Source organism: Chiloscyllium plagiosum, unplaced genomic scaffold (assembly GCF_037043375.1).
Source record: "Chiloscyllium plagiosum isolate Xiang-an unplaced genomic scaffold, Cpla_swu_hap1 HiC_scaffold_3, whole genome shotgun sequence".
Classification (NCBI taxonomy): Eukaryota; Metazoa; Chordata; class Chondrichthyes; order Orectolobiformes; family Hemiscylliidae; genus Chiloscyllium; species Chiloscyllium plagiosum.
The window spans coordinates 28725585-28744183 of record NW_028270141.1 but is presented as its reverse complement, the minus strand read 5'-3'; the positions used below and the strand labels follow the sequence as shown (position 1 = coordinate 28744183).

The following is an 18599-nucleotide window of genomic DNA, read 5'->3' as shown; positions in this document are numbered from 1 at the left end:
TTCGGATAATTGAGATTCCTCTGTATATGGTTGTTTATCCGTAAATACTAATTCAAATATGAGAAAGAATGACAAGTAATTTGTAATCTCACACTAGTAAGACTGTGGACATTTATATTGACTGTATCCTGAATAACCACTGCATCTTCTATGGCTTACACAAAGAGGAGTCAGTTTGTTATCATAAACTCTACCACAGCAAATGCAGCACAAGAATAAAAGGGAAACAAAGCAGTTATTCTTCAATTTTAAGTAAAAATGAATACAACGGTTGGCACTTTATGAACAGAGTATATCTCCGAAGACTTCAGTTTCTAGTATAAAATACAAATGAATAGATTAAACAATCAGAAGTCAATCAAATTCTCTTTATTTCCTTCAATTCTCCAAATGTTTACATGATAGAAGGTTTGGAAGTATATTACTGTTTTTGCACTTAAAAAAAACTTACATATTTAATTCATACATGGGAAATTTTTCCAGTATTAAACAGCAATGGTGCATTCTGCACCATAAGCTTATAAGAATATAGTATTTACTTTCAAATAAGCTTTTTATACCAATAACATTATAGGCAGCTGGAATGATTATTTTACAAATTACTGTACATTTGCAATATATCTTTGAACATACCTTAGGTATTATGATTCAAAGCAGTAATATAGTTTAATCCCATTCACGTGGAATCTTAAAGAATAATGATCGTACATAATGCTTTGTAAGGGCCAATGTTCTCTTCAAAAGACAGCTTAAAAACATAAAGTGCTTTATGTTTTAAAATTATTGTACACTAAATTATAGATTGCATCAATCTCAATGCATCTCAAACATGGGCTGCTAAAACAAAAGCTAAAGCAATTCTTTTGTTAACTAAAATCACATTTCAGACTAGATGTATCACTATGCAAAAATATCCACTTTAACTCAAGTTGTAACATTATTGAAGCTTTCAAATTAAGAATTAACTCCATGCAAACACCTAAGAGCTATGTGTTTATTGTTTATGGAAACAAGTCTACATGATTTTTTTTCCCCCTAATGTAGGCATTGTTTCATCTGCAGTTTTATTATTTTAAAAACCTTTTCTTAAATTGTAGGAAGAACAATGAGTATTGCACTAGAATAAGAAAAGCAGCAAAGTGCTTGCCTACAAAAGAGGGTCCCTTGAAAATAAAATCTTTTAAGCATACATAGTTCTGTTTAAAACTTAAAAAGGTCTATGAAGTGCTGAGGTGACACTGGTGTAGAACAGCTTTCAGGATTGTTGGCTGTGCATGGATGTCCTGTATCCTGATTTAAAAAAAGAGAAATAGCAAATTAGAAACCTTTAAATACTTTGTCAGAAATCAGAAAGACTGGGTTCCCTTTGCTTCCTACTTCTCAAACAAGTCAACATAATATATCCTTATGAAAAATTCTATAAGCAGCTTTACAATCCATTTCTTGTCTTGTAGATTATGCTTAACTAAGGCTTCAACATTTTGACTGTTGTACTGTTCATCTGATTTGCTAAAGGGTTAGAATTTGAGGACACAAATGTTTCAAAATACCTTGAATAATAAAGCAAGATGGTAGTCCTTTGAGATCAAGGAAGGAGCAGGAAGGGCACGCATGAAAGAAGAAGGAAGAAAAATGATGAATAGGTTCTCTTCTCCCAGAGAAACTTCACTAAAATAAAAGGGTCCTGTTGTGATATTTCTTTTAATTTATAAATGGGAAACAAATAAATTAAGTAACAATATTGCTGATATTTTCAAGATATTGAAAAAATTGATTATATTCACTCATTTGTGGTTTGAGCCAACTGTAAAGAATTAAAACAGACTAATTCAGAACAGAATTGATGAATTGAAGATGCTAGATTCCTTACTGCCCATAGCAGATATGAAATACCAGTATAATGCCCCTATTTTGATTCAATAATTGGGGAACACAAATAGAACAAAAACTCAGATCTATGGTAAATGTAATGGTTGAGCGCCAAGAGGCTTTAAACTTTCCATAGCTTACAGGAAGATGACCATATCTCCTTTTATAGTGGTTTTGTTCACACAAATTTTACAATCGGTGCACATACTGATCATTTGCAGAAAATGCATCTTGGCTAAATATGACAGGAAGAGAACCATGAACTGATAGAACACGATAGTTTTAGATTTTTGCAATGCCTATTTTTTTTACCCCAGCCAAATTTTCAAATATAAATCTTCTCCATCAACATTACCAAATTCTAACACTGCATAATGATTCTTGTTTTGCCTCAGTCCATCTGCTGCTCAAAGTTTCATCCATACTCTACTTCCAGAGTTGACCAACTGATCTCTTGTCCAGACTCAGTCATCCACAAGCTTGGGCTCATCCAAAATTGCTTGTATCTCAACTTGCAATAGCCCAATTCACCCACTGCTCAATAACCTACAATAAAGTGTCTGGGAACCAGGAAACAATTTTAACATTCTTATGTTTAAACCTTTCTGTGACCTTACCTCTCAGTTGTATCCCAACTATTCTGAGCTCATGAATTCAAGAACAGAGCTACAACATCTATTGCTATGAAAATAATATAGCACTTTTAATTAGAGTATAAAATGAATGGAATAAGAATCTTATGGCACAGAGGAAGACATTACCAGGCCTGTGCTGGCTCATTAAAGACAAAGCTGCCAAATTAGTCTCACTTCTCTACTTTTCCACTCAGAATACTGGAAATTACACCTCTTCAATTAAATATCCCAAACATCTTCAAAAAGTTGCTACACAGTTTGACTTCACCATCTTTTCAGGTACATACACTGAAATAACTCCAGAGACGAGTAGCCAATCATCAAGTTACCCTTTATTTACATGTGGAGAGTTCTTGACACTGATCTAGCTCCCTCTCAGTGAGCAGGATGTTTAACACTCTTGTTCTTATCTGTCAGTCAGGGCTCCCTGTTTGGACCAGATTAACAGGGAACTCATTGTATGAGGTCCATCTGGCTGACATTGTTACAATCACTATCTCTCCCCTCTCCAAGACAGAAGACATCGGCCACTTCTTGTTTTGTAGCTTCTCCTAGCGCACTTTAGCATTGGTCAGGCAATTCCAACACTGCCCCTGTACAGGTAGCATGCAACATACAATAGCTTGCCTCTTGCACCCAGAACTTTTCAGAAGAAATTCATTCAGTAGTGATCTGGTCACTTCAGGTCCAAAAAGGTTTCAATTCTGGTTGTAACAGCCCTTTTGTTGCCCCCATTACCAACTGTTTCAGTTTTGCCATTATCAAATCTTCCTGCATCCAAAGTCTAATATTGTCAGCTGTGATTGGAAGGAGTCCAGAAGATTTAGAACCATTATGGACTCTAGTGGCAGTACCACCAGTGGTATATCTCCCAATGGCAGGCAACACCATGCCTCCTCATTTGCTACTTGGCATCCTGATGGTGTTCTGACTTAATGGAGGTGATGGCCTAGTGGGGGAGGTGATGGCCTCGTGGTATTATCACTGGACTGTTAATCCACAAACCCAGGTAATGTTCTGGGGACCCAGGTTACAGATAGTGGAATTTAAATTCAGTAAAATTCTGGAATTAAGAGTCTAATAATGACCATGAATCAATTGTCAGGAAAAAAAACATCTGGTTCACTAATGCATGGGTGGCATGGTGGCTCAGTGGTTAGCACTGCTGCCTCACAGCACCATGGACCAGAGTTCAATTCCCACAATGGGCAACTGTCTGTGAGGAGTTCGCACATCCTCCCAGTGTCTCCGTGGGTTTCCTCCGGGTGCTCCGGTTTCCTCCCTCAATCCAAAGATGTGCAGGTTAGGTGAACTGGCCATGTTAAAACTGCCCATAGTGTTCAGGGAAGATGTAGAACAGTAAGGGAATGGGTCTGGGTGGGTTACTCTTTGCAGAGTTGGCGTGAACTTGTTGGGCTGAAGGGCCTGTTTCCACACTGTAGGGATTCTATATCATTCTCTAAAATTATACATACTTAGTGTTACAGCCTACTGCTGAATTCAGCCTGAAGCTATGGGTAGCACTGCTTGTCCCTTTGAAATAGACCTAGCAGAGGTTTGTGGCCTGTTATTATTTAACTTTAGGTCCATAAAGGTAAAATTCCCAAATCCAAATATGACCTTTTCTATCTGTGAAGATTGACATTCTACATTAGCCAAAGTCCTAGAAACATTCACTATTGGACATTTCTCTCTATTGGGCCACCTATGAGCAAATACTACCCTGATGCATTATGGGGAGGCATCGCATGTCAATACCAGATCTCGCTTGGGATCATAGAGTGCCAACACCTTAGAGGATGATCGCTGTTTCTTTACTTCCCTGAAACCATGTAATTATTTCCAAGGCTGACCCTGTAAGAATTGATAAAAAAAAAGGTTCTTGGATGGAGGCCAGGTTATGCATGAACTTTCTGTAATAATTCACCAAACCAAGGAAAGACCTATGCTCTGGTACAGGCATGGGCCAGGGCACCTTTGAAAGCTCTCATTTTATCTTCCAAAAGGTGTAACCCGGTTTTGTCAACTCATCCCCAATCAGGGAACTCATTGTATACGGTTCATTTAACTGATCTCATTAATATCATTACATACTCTACACTTGATTTTAGCAACCCGTATAAAAGAAATGCCTCATTTCCCATCTTGTACTTTTGCAAATTCTTTTTCACTTACACTTTTGGACTAATTTCTCATTTTCTTTTCTTGATCAATTAAATACTCTCAATTAAGAATATCTACATTAAGTCTTCCTTTCTGTATAGGACTGAACTTAATATTTGTTCATACTATTCTAGTAAAACCTTTCCAGACCCTGACATCCTTCTTTAAAAAAATGTGTGAAGGCCAGAACTGTACATGATGCAATTTGGACTTCAGCCAGAGTACTTTGTAAAGTTTTAGCACAACTTCTTTCTTTCTGTTCTCAATGTCTGTACTTATGACACCAATTGTCGGAGGATTTGAGCTATAGGGAGAGGCTGAACAGCCTGGGGCTGTTTTCCCTGGAGCGTCGGAGGCTGAGGGGTGACCTTATAGAGGCTTACAAAGCTATGAGGGGCATGGATAGGATAAATAGACAAAGTCTTTTCCCTGGGGTCAGGCAGTCCAGAATGAGAGGGTATAAGTTTAGGGTGAGAAGGGAAAGATATAAAAGAGACCTAATGGGCAACATTTGCACGCAGAGGGTGGTACGTGTATGGAATGAGCTGCCAGAGGATGTGGTGGAGGCTGGTACAATTGCAACATTTAAGAGGCATTTAGATGGGTATATGAATAGGAAGGGTTTGGAGGGATATGGGCCGGGTGCTGGCAGGGTGGGACTAGATTGGGTTGGGATAGCTGGTCGGCATGGACGGGTTGGACCGAAGGGTCTGTTTCCATGCTCTACATCTCTATGACTCTATTAGCTTTCTTACATGCATTTTCAAACTTACCCTGTCATCTTCAAAGATTAGTAAATATGCACCTGGGCCTCCATTCTTACAGTGCTATCGATGTAGAATCCATTAGATTCAACTGTTTGCAATGCTCGCCAAAGGCCAAAACCTACAATAAGTTTATCTGCTGTGCAGTTACTGATTTAGTCAGTCAGTCTTAGTTCACCTGATCTCTATCATGCTCACAATTTACTACATGACATGTTTTAAATGTCCACCTAGTTCTCGTATATTTATATAAAAGAGAGCTTATTTACTGCTTTCCAGCTTGTTTCAGTCTATACTAGAGGGCATTGGGGGTGCCGGGGGGGGGGGGGGGGGAAGACTTTAAAAAGAGACCTTGGGGCAACTTTTTCACACAGATGGTGGGGCGTGTATGGAATTAGCTGCCAGAGGAAGTGGTGCAGGCTGGTACAATTACAACATTTAAGAGGCTTCAGGTATATGAATAGGGAGGGTTTAGAGGGATATGGGCTAAATGCCAGCAAATGGGACTAGATTTAATTTAGGATATCTGGTCAGCATGGATGAGTTGGACTGAAGGGTCTGTTTCCATGCTGCACAGCTCTAGGACCCCTCTTGCACGGAAGCCTGCCTTGAAGTTTTCCTCCTCTCTCTACAAGAATCTCGGAGTCCCTCTCCCACTGCAACTCCCAGGTCATTTCCTCTGCCTTGAAGCTCTTCAACCATGTCCTGGAACTGTGCTACTTTCTCCCCACCCCCACCCTCCTCTCATTTATCTCTCCACCCTTCAGGCTCTCCGCCTATATTCCTGATGAAGGGCTTTTGCCCGAAACGTCGATTTTACTGCTCCTTGGTGCTGCCTGAACTGCTGTGCTTTTCCAGCACCATTCTAATCTGGACTCTGGTTTCCAGCATCTGCAGTCATTGTTTTTACCTAGCTCTATGACTCTACCTGCTCTAGTCCCCCCTCCAAAATCATTGAAATTGCCTCTGAAATGTTGAGTATTATCTGACATTTTTGTCCCTATCATTATTTTGAAACTCTTTATCCCTCAGTTATATATTTTTAGCAGGAATTTTGAGTTCCCATTCATCCAAGTTGAAACCACATCTCTGGCTATTACATTATAACTCCAAGTTGAAATTTGAGTCTGCAGTTACTTCTCATATTAATACACATGCATTTTAACACCATCTTAACCACTTTGCTATTTTTCGCTATTCACTTTGTTTTTGTTCCATTACTCGTTGTTCTATTACAAATTGTTCTTCCTTGTTTTCTCTCCATCAGATCTCACCTCTCTGCTGTTGTGGTGCCATCTAAATCCACCTTGTACCACTAGGTGTCATTGTGGAGAAGTTAAAGGTCAGCCCGGTTCGGCTGTTTCGTTTAAAAAAAAACAGATCCTTCTTACCCAAAGAGCCTGAAGACTTCATTCCTGAACCCCTCTTAAGCCAGGTGTTCACCACCATCATCTTTGAAGGTCCTTGACACTTTTCCCTAGATCATTCTACCTGTAGAACCCAATCCTATCCTGTCAATGTGACCACAACTTTTAACTGTTTCTTGCAGAAATTGATACTTTTTTTCTTTTAGAAAGCATATTTAAAACTGTTCATTTAGCAGCAAAAACTACTTCTAAAAACATTAACCATTAAAATAAAATTAAATTAACTGAACAATAGCCAACCTAAAGACGAAGATGTGTACACTGTAACCCAGATTCAACCTTACACTACGTTTCTTCAGTTACATCTCTCTGTGGTTGTTGTGGTATACTCAACTACTGCTGTGCTGTCTGTATATGTTAAAGCATAAAACCACCACAAAAGTTACCATGCCAAAACAAGTACAAAATTGTGTATTAGCCTGAGCTATTTTCTCTACTTCTGAATAATGAACATTTGAAAATGATGAAATTTGACCAAAAGTTAATGTTTGAAATGGATGCAAATAACCAGCTAAATTATGCATATAGACACATCTCTAGAGTGAAAGACAGAGCGCGAGAGACTGCGAGCGAGAACCTTATGCATGCAGAATACTGTTTATTAGTCTGTTAATGCTACTCAAAATGACAGACATTTTTTTTAAGCATTAGAAACAGCATAAAATATAAAGATGATTTTCAGGTGAATTTCATACGGAAATTAAAAATTACCTTCCAGAACAAAATACTGCAATGGCGACAAAACTGCAGGGCATCACCATATTGTTCCTTTTTTGGACAATATTTTTGTAGTGTGAAATACATTAGCTTCCAGTCAACACAGCCATTCTCAGTCAGCATCAGGTGTCTGCAGAACTGTAAAGGACATTAGATTCAAAAGTTTGACATAACTTCATCCTTCAAAAAAGTTTCTTAATTGAGATAAAAGAGTATTGAAGGCAATGGAGCTAGCATGGTGTAAATGGACTTCCAGACGGAGATGGATAAAGTGCCATCCAACATGTTTGTCAGCAAATTTGAAGCCCACGAAAGAAAATGGTCAGTGGCAAGGTTAACACTCCAAGTTTTGTTTTCTTATTTAAAGTTTAATTTCCATAAAAAGACAGCTGGTGGAATAATTAGCCTTGGGTAATGTTGGATAGGCAGAAAGAAACTCAAATAGATAAGATCACTTGCAAAAGTGGAATAGCAACTATTAGAAAGCCAAAACAACTGTAGTACAGAGTAGTGTTGGGCTTTTACTTTAACTTTGTTTTAATTAAGATACTTGAAGTACAGGAGTTAATTAGTGTGAGAAAGTGGAATACAGAATATTACATGCATTTACTGCCTGCATTGTGCATTTTTTGAGCAAAACTAGAATGTATCTACAAATATAATTCTGCAAATACAAATACACTTCATGGATGTGTATGTGTGTGTACATGCATGAGAGAGAGAGAGAGAGAGAGCGAGCATGAGAGTGCATGCACGTGTCAAAGCTTGGGAAATTGTGTGTGGGTGCGATGGAGTATAACGGTGTATAGGTGTGTGTGGGGGTGTATGAGAGAGCGTGTGTATGAGAGAGGGTATGCATGAGTGTATGAGTATGTAGGAATGTGTGCAAAATAGAGTGTGTATAGTGTAGTGGGGTCACCTGTTGTGTGACGTGCCCTGAGGTATGGTACATTGGCGAGAACAAACAGACGCTATGACAACGGATGAATGGACACCACACAATCAACAGATAGGGGTGCTCCCTCCCAGTCAGGAAGCACTTCAGCGGTCATAAATATTTAGCTCGGATGGCCATCCTCCAAGGCAGACTTTGGGATAGGCAACAATGCAAAGTTGCTGAACAGAGGCTAATAACCAAGTTCGGTACCCATGAGGATTGCCTCAACCAGGATACTGAGTTCATGTCAGATGACAGGTGACCCCACTACACTATACACTCTCACACATATACACATGCTCTCTCTCATACACACACCACCCCCCACACTCTCAACATCCTCTCACAGGTTTATACTCCGTCATGCCCACACACACTTTACAAAGCTTTCACACATGCAAACACACTCTCATGTGCACTCACATGCACGCACGGAATCCCTCTCGCTCTCTCATGCATGCACACAATTCCATGAAATGATTTTATATTGCAGAATTATATTTGTAGATACATTCTACTTTGCTCAAAAAATGTACAATGCAGACAGTCAATACATGTAATATGTTGTAAATTCCCCTTTGGAAATAGAACCAGTCTGACTTAAGAATGGGATACAGACAGACTGACCTCATACATTTAATGCATTATCTGAGCTGAGATGTCACTTTTTTTAAAAAATAAAACCTTAAGGTATCTCAAGAAGGTGACTTAAAAGTAGTTCTGGGATTTACATATTCATGATTCGAAACCTGAAATCCATTCTAAAAGATGTAAGATTTAACAATCCAGGTTTGTTCAATATATCACTGTATGACACTGTAAACTTTTGCTATAAATTCTGTGTCTTACAATCTTATACTCCACAACAAAATAAACCTGGCATTGTGAGATTTTTAATAGATGTGTTCGGACACACCTCTGGAGCTTGAACTTGGTCTTCTGATCAGAAATAGGGGGCACTACCATTGTTACAGGAACTCTTAAATAGATTGGAAGACCCACTGTTTGATTTTGGATTTTGATGGAAATCTGCAATGGTTTAATTGGAAACAAGGTATTTGGTGGGATTCTCGGGGTTGATATTAGGCCCATCTCTTTTTCCTGGCCCTATTTTAAAATCCAGGCTTGAGTGTAGAGGGCATACTTGCAAAATTTAGATGACAAAATAGTGAACAGTGAGGATAGCAATAGACTTCAAAAGGACTAGGAATGGGCTTATCACATGGGTGACCAGGTAGCAGTTTAAATTTAGTGCACAAAATTGCAATTTGATACAATTTGTTTGGAAGAAGAGGAAAGGCAATAAGAAATACATGGATAAAATTATATAAAAAGGACCTGGTGGTATGGGTGGACAATGTTTGAGAAGATGATAGGTGGTAAAGGTTAAGATGATATGAAGAAGTCTTTGGCTTTGTAAATAGAAGCATAGAGTACAAGATGCAAGAAAGTTATGAGAACTCATTGGTTTAGTTTCAACTGGAACACTGTTAAGACATTAGAAAGGGAGAAGAAAAAAATTATGCAAATAGACAGAGATAGGGGCTTCCATTACATGAATTAATGGAGAGGTGGAACTATTTCCTTTAGAGAAGGTTGATAGAAGACTTGACAGAGATGTCCAAAACAATAAGGGGTCTGAACAGAATAGTAATGAAAAACTGTTCCCAAAGTCATGTGGCATGACAACCAAAGTTAATTGAATCAAGGTGATTGACAAAATAATCCAAAAAAAGTGTGAGGAAAATTCACAATGTACTGTTACTATTTCAGAACTCAGATTCCAAAGTAGATGGAAAATGGAGTTTAATTTTTGGTTATAAAGTCATAGAGAGTTATACAGCAGCGAAACAGACCTTTAAGTCCAACTCATCAGTGCAGACCAGAAATCCTAAATTAATCCAGTCCCATTTGCCAGCATTTGGCCTATATCCCTCTAAAACCTTCCTATTCATGTATCTATCTAGATGCCTAAATATTGTAATTGTACTGGTCTCCACCATTTCCTCTGGCTGCTCATTCCATACACGCACCATGCTCTGCATGAAAATGTTGTCCCTTACATCTCTTAAATCTTTCCCCTTTCACCTCAAACCTATGCCTTCTAGTTTTAGACTCCCCTACTGGAAAATGAAGGTCGAACATTTCTTGAAGAAAAAGATCAAAAATAATATTGAACATTAAGGTTTAAAGCAGCATTCATGTTTTTCATACTTCTTTACTTTGCATTCTGTTCATGATCTTACAATGAATCAAATACTTAGATTTATTTTGCCTGGTTAAGACTCTGCATGTATTCTCAAATCTTATTATATGTAAAGCTATGCTGTTGCTTGCGTACATACCACAGATCCAGTAGAGGTGGCTAGCTATCCAATGAAGATGGATGATTAATAGCCCACAAAAGGCCATGGATACCCCAACCCCTTTTAAAAAAAGTGAATGGACAGCATCAAATCTTTTGGCTCTGAATGCATAATCTGAACTCGTATCACGACTCTCGTATTACTGCACCATAAGTGAGGTAAAAAAAAATTGCATTTTTGACATGATCATGGGAACAGGGAATACACAAGAGTTCCTACCACGAATGGTGCCAAGTAGGTGGAATTGGAGGAGTCAGACAACAGAAGACAGCCACAGTTCTAAATACAGAGACAATGTACACTTGCAAAATACTGAAGTAGTGACTCTACGTACAGCTACTTTACTTTTACTATCCTCATTTTTCATATATTCTAGGAGTAAAACAGCATTTTAAAAGTAAAACTATACACTTATGTACAGTATTAGGTCTTCAATGGAGTGTTTGTATTTTATTAGGTCGTTTGTAACTTCATCTGCTGGACTTACCTGTGTTTCTGCAAAATGGTACTGGCAAAGTTTTTTCCACAGATGTCTATCTTCACTGAGCATGTGCAGGGTAGAAGTCACCTGACCTAAACTGATAATATCCAGACCATCAGAAAACCTATATAGGATGCTGTTTTGCATGTGAAGTGGAAGGTCACTCAGTGTTGTTCTGTTATTCATTTGCTGTAAATACAAAAAAAAAGAATAACTGCCATTAGCCTCATTCAAAACTGGAGAAAACAATATATATTAGGGCTGTTATAATCTGCCAGACCTGGGGTATACGATACCACCTCCATAATGCAGCTACAGCTTACACTGGTTGGGGGTTTTTGTTGGGGGGGGGGGGGGCGGGGAAAAGGTTAGGGGAGGGAGGGAAGGAAAGGAAGGGAAAGGAAGGATGCTTGAAAGACAAAGGGAAGAAAATTGTGCAGATATAAAATCCTCTTTCAATTCAGCAGCTCTCCCACTGGGTGAGAAAATAGCCAGAAAACTGAATGCTTGATAACTAGAAGTTATTTATTGATGCATCTAAAATCACAAACAAAAACCACACTGGCTCCATCTCACAAGAACTTTTGTAAATGCACAATCATTAGGACATAGAGTACAGCAAAATGTTATGAGTCTTGAGAATAGTCCAAATGCAGAGCTGAAGACTTGTGTTCCAGAACTTACTGCAGTGAGTTATTACAATGATTGAATCATTGGTATCTATCAGAAGTGGAAAATTGGACAGGGATCCTTGTCCAATAACTTTGCTGTTCTCAAGACAGCATTCAAGTAGCACTTACTCACCAATACTTTGCCAGGACACACTATTTCAGACCTCATTGCAGTTCTAGGCCAAACATGGACAAAAAAGTAAATTCCAGAGGGGAGAGATAAATGCACTTGATATCAAGACAGCATTAAATTGTGTGTGACACTAAGGAATCGTATGAATAGATTTTTTAAAAATCTTCACTGTCTGGATAATATTTAATGAATTACTGATGGCCAATCATCCCAGCCCCAGGGATTTCCTCAAGGTACAAAGTCCAAGCATTTACAGTGGCTTTATCAATGATTTCCCCACTATCATAAAAAGGTCAAAAGTGTAATTTCCACTGATAGTTGCAGAATTCAGTTTATATGCTGCTTCAATATTTGAAGCTTTATGTCCAATTGTTGCAAGATTTTAACTACAATCAAGTTTGGATTAATAAATGGCAAGTAACATTTACATAGCGCAATTGTTAGATTACCTTCAGTAAAGAAAGAGAGTGTAACTACCCATTCCAGAGAACATCATCTGGATCTTCCACCATTAACATTCAGAATAATGATGATTGAACAGAACCGGAATTGAACCAACCAATAGAGAGTGCAACCACAAGAACAGATCAAAGGTTGGAAATTTTGAAGCAAATGATTTACCTTCCAATTTGCCTACCATCTGCAAGGCACAAAGTCAGGAGTGTGATGGAATAATCTCCACCAGCTTGGATGATTGCAGTGCCAACAATACAAGCTAACTGTCATCTTGAACAGCTGACTTGATCAACACCTCATCTATCACCTTCAACATTAACTCCCTTCACTATCTTTGCTACATGACTGCAGTGAGCAGCATTTGCAACTGCATTACAATATTCTATTAAAGTTTCTTTGATGGCACCTTCCAATAATTAACCTTGTAGTTAACTTTGAGCAACAAGGCAGCAGATACATGGAAATGCCATCAGAAAGCTTCCTAAATTGCACACCATCCTGATAATATATATTAAAAGGTTCCTTTCCTGTTGCTGCATCTGGATATACCAATACCATGCAAGACTGCTAAAAATTTAAGAAATAAAACAAGGAATGCGATGCTAGAGACTGAAACAAAAACAGAAATTGCAGATGAAATTCAATAGGTGTGGCAGCATGTTGGAAGAAAGCAGAGTTAACATGGAGTCTGGTGACTTTGTCAGAACTGCCACAGATATGGCCAGACCTGCTGAGTTTTATCAGCAATTCCTGTTTTTGAACAATTTAAGAAAGTAGCTCACCCAATCACCTTCAAGGACAATTAGGATGAGCAATAAAAGCTGGCTTCACCAGTAATACCCACATCATTAAAAATAAATTTAAAGCCATTTCTACTTCCTTTATGTGCTAGGCTACCTGATGCCCTGCAAACCAAATTCCATGAGTGAGCAATAAAACAATTTGGGGCGGCACGGTGGCTCAGTGCCTCGCAGCACCAGGGTCCCAGGTTCGATTCCAGCCTTGGGAGACCGTGTATGGAGTTTGCACATTCTCCCAGTGTCTGCGTGGGTTTCCTCCATGTGCTCCGGTTTCCTCCCACAGTCCAAAGGTGTGCAGGTCAGGCGAATTGGCCATGTTAAATTGCACATAGTGTTAGGTGTATTAGTCAGGGGGTAATGGGTCTGGGTGGGTTACTCTTCAGAGGGTCGGTGTGGACTTGTTGGGCTGAAGGGCCTGGTTCCACACTGTAGGGAATCTAATAATCTAAAAAAAAATAGAAAAACCGAAGGCCTGCATGAAATTTCATGTAAATTGCCACTTTGGCCATTTCTTTTTAAGGGAAGAAGAGAGTTCTGTATATCTGAGAGGAGATTCCGCTCAGATCTCCTTCAGAAATGTAGAGCTATACTCCCATTCCAACAGTTTTTTCATTGCACAGAACTGTCAAAGGAAGGTAAACCATGCCCCTTTTTCACAGGAGTCAGCTGCTGTATTTTGAAATTTAAACAATTTTGACAGTTTCTATCAAAAAAGAGTAACAGTTGAATATAAGCTCAGTATTAGTGTGCTGGAAGGGTGCTTGATAGATAAGGATAGGGTAGTGACTAAGTGGTCTAAAGATGGTGCCTTGCATGTGTCTGCAAGGTAAAGGCAGGTTCTTTAATAATTACTCAGAAGTTAGACTGTGTATTTAGTAGTCAAAATTTTTTCCTATGTAACTATTTTACTTAATTTCAGGAGCCATTTGAAGTTTCCAATTTTAAGAAATATTTTGGAGGGTTCCAGTCACAGAAATTGCCCAGGAGGAAAATTTAATATCACTTGCAATTCTTTCAGAATATGCTTACCATGGAAATTCCCCAGTGTCCCTAAGCACAACTCAAATTTACAATGGAACAACAACAACTGTCCAGCCAATGGAAAATGTACCCAAATGTCTTTTCACTAAGCCGCTGCCAGAGAGCAGATTGACTGCTTATCCCCAGATCCACGGTAAACCAGAAGAGGGCAGAATGGACATTCAAAAGATGTTAGCCTCCCATTCCTCCATTTTTAGGATTTAAAGTTGCCATTTTGCAGAAGTATGGCCAAAGACAAAATGATCTATCTATGACAAGGAGTGGTATCTTCCATTATGGAAGCCTTGAGGCCACTTTCTCCCATGACAGGTTGAGGTTTTCCACATGACTTTTCAGCTGAGCACGAGAGAGTTGAACGGCAAATGTAAACATACAAATACATGTCAAAATTGTCCATTGCCCAGGATATTTATGCATATTAGCATTCTTTAGTCAGTTGCCTTTAGCAAGCTGTTTTAAGATGGTCTGTCCTGCCAAGACAACTAACTCCAACCACTGCGCCCCACCCCCAACCCACAATAAGATCCAAAGGGGACAGGCAGACCTGATAGTCTTAGTGCACAATCCTGCCTTAAAAGTTTTTAGTTGTATGTCATCCAAACTGTATGCAAAGCATCAGACTTGGAAGTGTAAAAGTATTCTAATTTTTATGCCCAAAATGCAAATGACAATTATAAGATTACTAGCTTACTAGCTGTACCGGCGTGGTGAGAAATTATTGGAAATATTTGAGCCTCTTCAGAGCTATCACTCAAGATCTATCACAGTGACTAAAGCTTTTAACCAAACAGAGAATCTTTATAGGGATCTGGACCTCCTTCCATTAATCAGCAATTCCTACATCCAGATCTCCTAATCCTCACCTTAAAAACTGGTGCTTATACAAATATTTTTTATTTCTCACCTCTCTTCAAAATGAGATCTTGCAAACTCATCCAGACTTTGTATTATAAGAATGTGAAAGCTTAGGTGAGCGAATAATCCAAACCTGGCCTACAGGCATGGCAGGTAAATCCTGCCTGGCGGATATATTCTGCCTGGTGCAAGGTTGAACAAAAAGGGCATTCAACGTCTTCACAGATCAGTTAAGTCACAGGTTTGATTCCCACATGATTTCCACTCATTTCCCTGCTTCTTCTCTTTGCACTGCCAGATGATGTTGAATATATTGGACTATCGTCCAGCAGATGTTAAAAAAAACAATTCATGACATCATTGCCTTAAATCTCTGGAATGCAAAATAATGTACAGATAAATACAGGACTGCACTTAACTTGTCCAGAAGCAACTCCAGCGTGGTGACCAGTTTAAAGAGATCAGACTCAAATTCAAGTTAATCTAACATTCTGATCAACTATCAACATAAAAGACTCAGATGTGATCAACAAGACAGTCAAAACTTAGACAAGTAAGCAAATAATAAAAATGCAAGGTTAATACTCTCACCCTGGTAATTTGCAGATTATTTAGCTGGTGTTGCCAATTCAGAATTGTTTCCATACGGCAAACCCAGATGTTAATGTTCCCAACAAGGACACACCTTCCCACCTCACGGACTAGGATACAGAGGGCAGAACCCAAATCCTGAAGAAGGTTTTTGATTAGTCGAGGATTCTGTTGGTCCTCAAGCACTGTAAGAGAACCGGAAAATCATACTTCAATGCTATACAACTAAGAAAAAAAAGGATATAATTGTAGCTAGCCTAGATTGTGCAGTGGTTTACAAATGATTGTTTCAGTTTGAGTTTGTTCAGACCAATTAAAATCAACTGAGATGAATGAACCCTATCTTTTTCTAGTTACAGATGTGTTTGGCAAGCACCAGCTCAGTTACTAGTTTGTGCAAAATAATTTCAGATTTAATATGAACAAAATCTTTATTTGGGGATCATTAGGCTGGGTGGGATAGGAGTGAAGGTAGTGCCCCACAATTATGATTCAGCTCATTTAAGCAGACCAAGGGATATTTCACACTGAGTTGGTAATAATTACCTGCCCGAAGACAATGTTCCACCTTTGGTAGTTGGCAAAGTTGTTTCAACTCTTCCTTCAACACCCCATTCCACTCCGCCAAGGTCACGCAAGTCCTGGACCTCCTCCACGCCAAATCCTAGCCACCTCTATTTACAGTCTGGAGGAAGAACACCTCATCTTCCACCTAGGGACCCTCCAACCAAAAAAGCATCAACACTGATTTCACCATTTTCCTCAAGTCCCCTCCCCTCACCTTATCCCAGATCCAACCCTCTAAGTCAGCACATCCCTCTAACTTCTTCCACCTCTTCATCTTCCTTCCCGCCTATCCGCTCTGACCTATCACCACCACTCCTCAACTGCATTTACCTATGACCTTCCTAACTACCTCCACACCCCCGCTTTCCCCCCAGCCCCAATCCCCTCCTATTTATCTCTCAGCTTCCCCCCCCCACCCCGAATATTCCTGATGAAGGGCTTATGCCTGAAACATTGACATTCCTGCTCCTCAGATGCTGCCTGACCTACTGTGCTTTGCCAGCACCACAGATTTTGACTCTCATTTCCAGCATCTGCAGTCCTCACTTTCTCAAAGTTGTTTCATTCCTTAGTAAAGGCTACTGGGACTTTTTTAAAAAAAAGGACTTGCATGGCATGAAACCTACCATAATATTTAGCTTCACTATTTAGAACTGCTACCTCTTTCAGAAGAGGCGTACTTTGATTATCCAATTACCCAAGAAAGAATTTACTGGCCAAGGTCTTTTTTTAAAATTTTGGATTCCCCTACCCTTTACAAGGCATAGGATTAAGGTGAGATGGGTAAGTTGTAAAAGGTGTAGGTTTCGTAATTGTTCCTATACCTAGAGATACTATACATATGAAGGTTGATTTTAGGTATGGCAAGATAAGGGAGCTGCAGGTTTACATAAGTAATGTACTACATTTTGTTAACATGTCAAGATTATACCAAAAAATGTAAAAAAAGTTATTTCTGCTTACAAATTAAGAAGTCATGAGGCAAGGACAAAATCCATAATTCAAGGCTAAAGACTGCCATAGTTACAGGAGAGAGCAAGAGAGAACGCGCGAGAGAGAGAGAGAGAGAGAGAGAGAGAGAGAGAGAGAGAGAGAGAGAGAGAGAGAGAGAGAGAGAGAGAGAGAGAGAGCGCACGATCATTTCAATACAACCTATGGCAATGACTGGATAATTCATGACTGAAGTGGCTAAAATCAATCCTATAAAATACACATTAATGCATTAAATCACTGACTAGTTTGTGAATTTCATAAACAAAAATCAGGCAGAAACAAAAGCTGCTTCGGCTCCAGGAAACGCAAAACAAAATAAAAGTCCATTAAACCAAAACCACATCTGCCAAGCTATCTGGCTTGCTATGCAGAAGCCAGTGGACATCAATCTGAAAAAAATTCAAATAAAATATAAATGGACGTAGGTTTGCTCGCTGAGTTGGAAGGTTCATTTTCAGACATTTTATCACCATACTAGGTAACATCTTCAGTGAGCCTCCGGATGAAGCACTGCTGGTGTTTCCTGCTTTCTATTTATATTTTTGGGTTTCCTTGGTTTGGTGATGTCATTTCCTGTTCTTTTTCTCAAGGGATGGTAAATGGGATCCAAGTCAATGTGCTTGTTGATAGAGTTCCAGTTGGAATGCCATGCTTCCAGGAATTCTTGCGAGTGTCTCTGTTTGGCTTGTTCCAGGGTGGATGTGTTGTCCCAGTCGAAGTGGTGTTCTTCCTTATCTATATGGCTACACTATTAGAAGACCCAAAGACACATACACCAAACACCACCAATTTCATCAGCAAGGACAGTATCTGCTTTACTGGTACCATTTTATCTTTCTGGTGTATTAAGCTACCAGGAACAAGTGGCTATAAAAGGGTCATTCTGATCAGATAGCAGAAAGAATAAATCAGGAGACTGTAGTAAATGTGAGGGCCTGGGATGTTTTTTTTTTAAAAAGTTAGAACAGTAGAAGTAGCATGAATGAGTGGAGTCAGGCTCCCACAGTAGCAAGGTTTTACATTAGTTTTTTTAGTTGTTGGAGTTTTGAAGTTAGTTGTGGAAGCTGTCATACATCCCTCTTCGCCAGAATGTTCTCTTGGTGTTCTTTCCTCCTGGACTAGAGAAACACCAC

General features: G+C 39.1%; 1 protein-coding gene across 2 annotated transcripts in view; it reads right to left on the bottom strand.

Annotated features, from left to right (window-relative positions):
- Nucleotides 1-353: 353 nt before the first annotated feature.
- fbxo25 (F-box protein 25) overlaps nt 354-18599 on the bottom strand; it is a 44169-nt gene continuing 25923 nt past the window's right edge. The window contains exons 6-10 of one of the 2 annotated variants that reach the window (XM_043678874.2): nt 15907-16091; nt 11366-11548; nt 7570-7713; nt 1551-1577; nt 354-1290 (exon numbers count right to left, since the gene is read on the bottom strand). In XM_043678874.2, the coding sequence (XP_043534809.1) occupies nt 1201-1290; nt 1551-1577; nt 7570-7713; nt 11366-11548; nt 15907-16091 (629 nt within the window). In that variant the 3' untranslated portion in view covers nt 354-1200. The remainder of the gene's footprint in view (nt 1291-1550; nt 1578-7569; nt 7714-11365; nt 11549-15906; nt 16092-18599) is intronic. The other variant, XM_043678881.2, reaches the window with a different exon arrangement.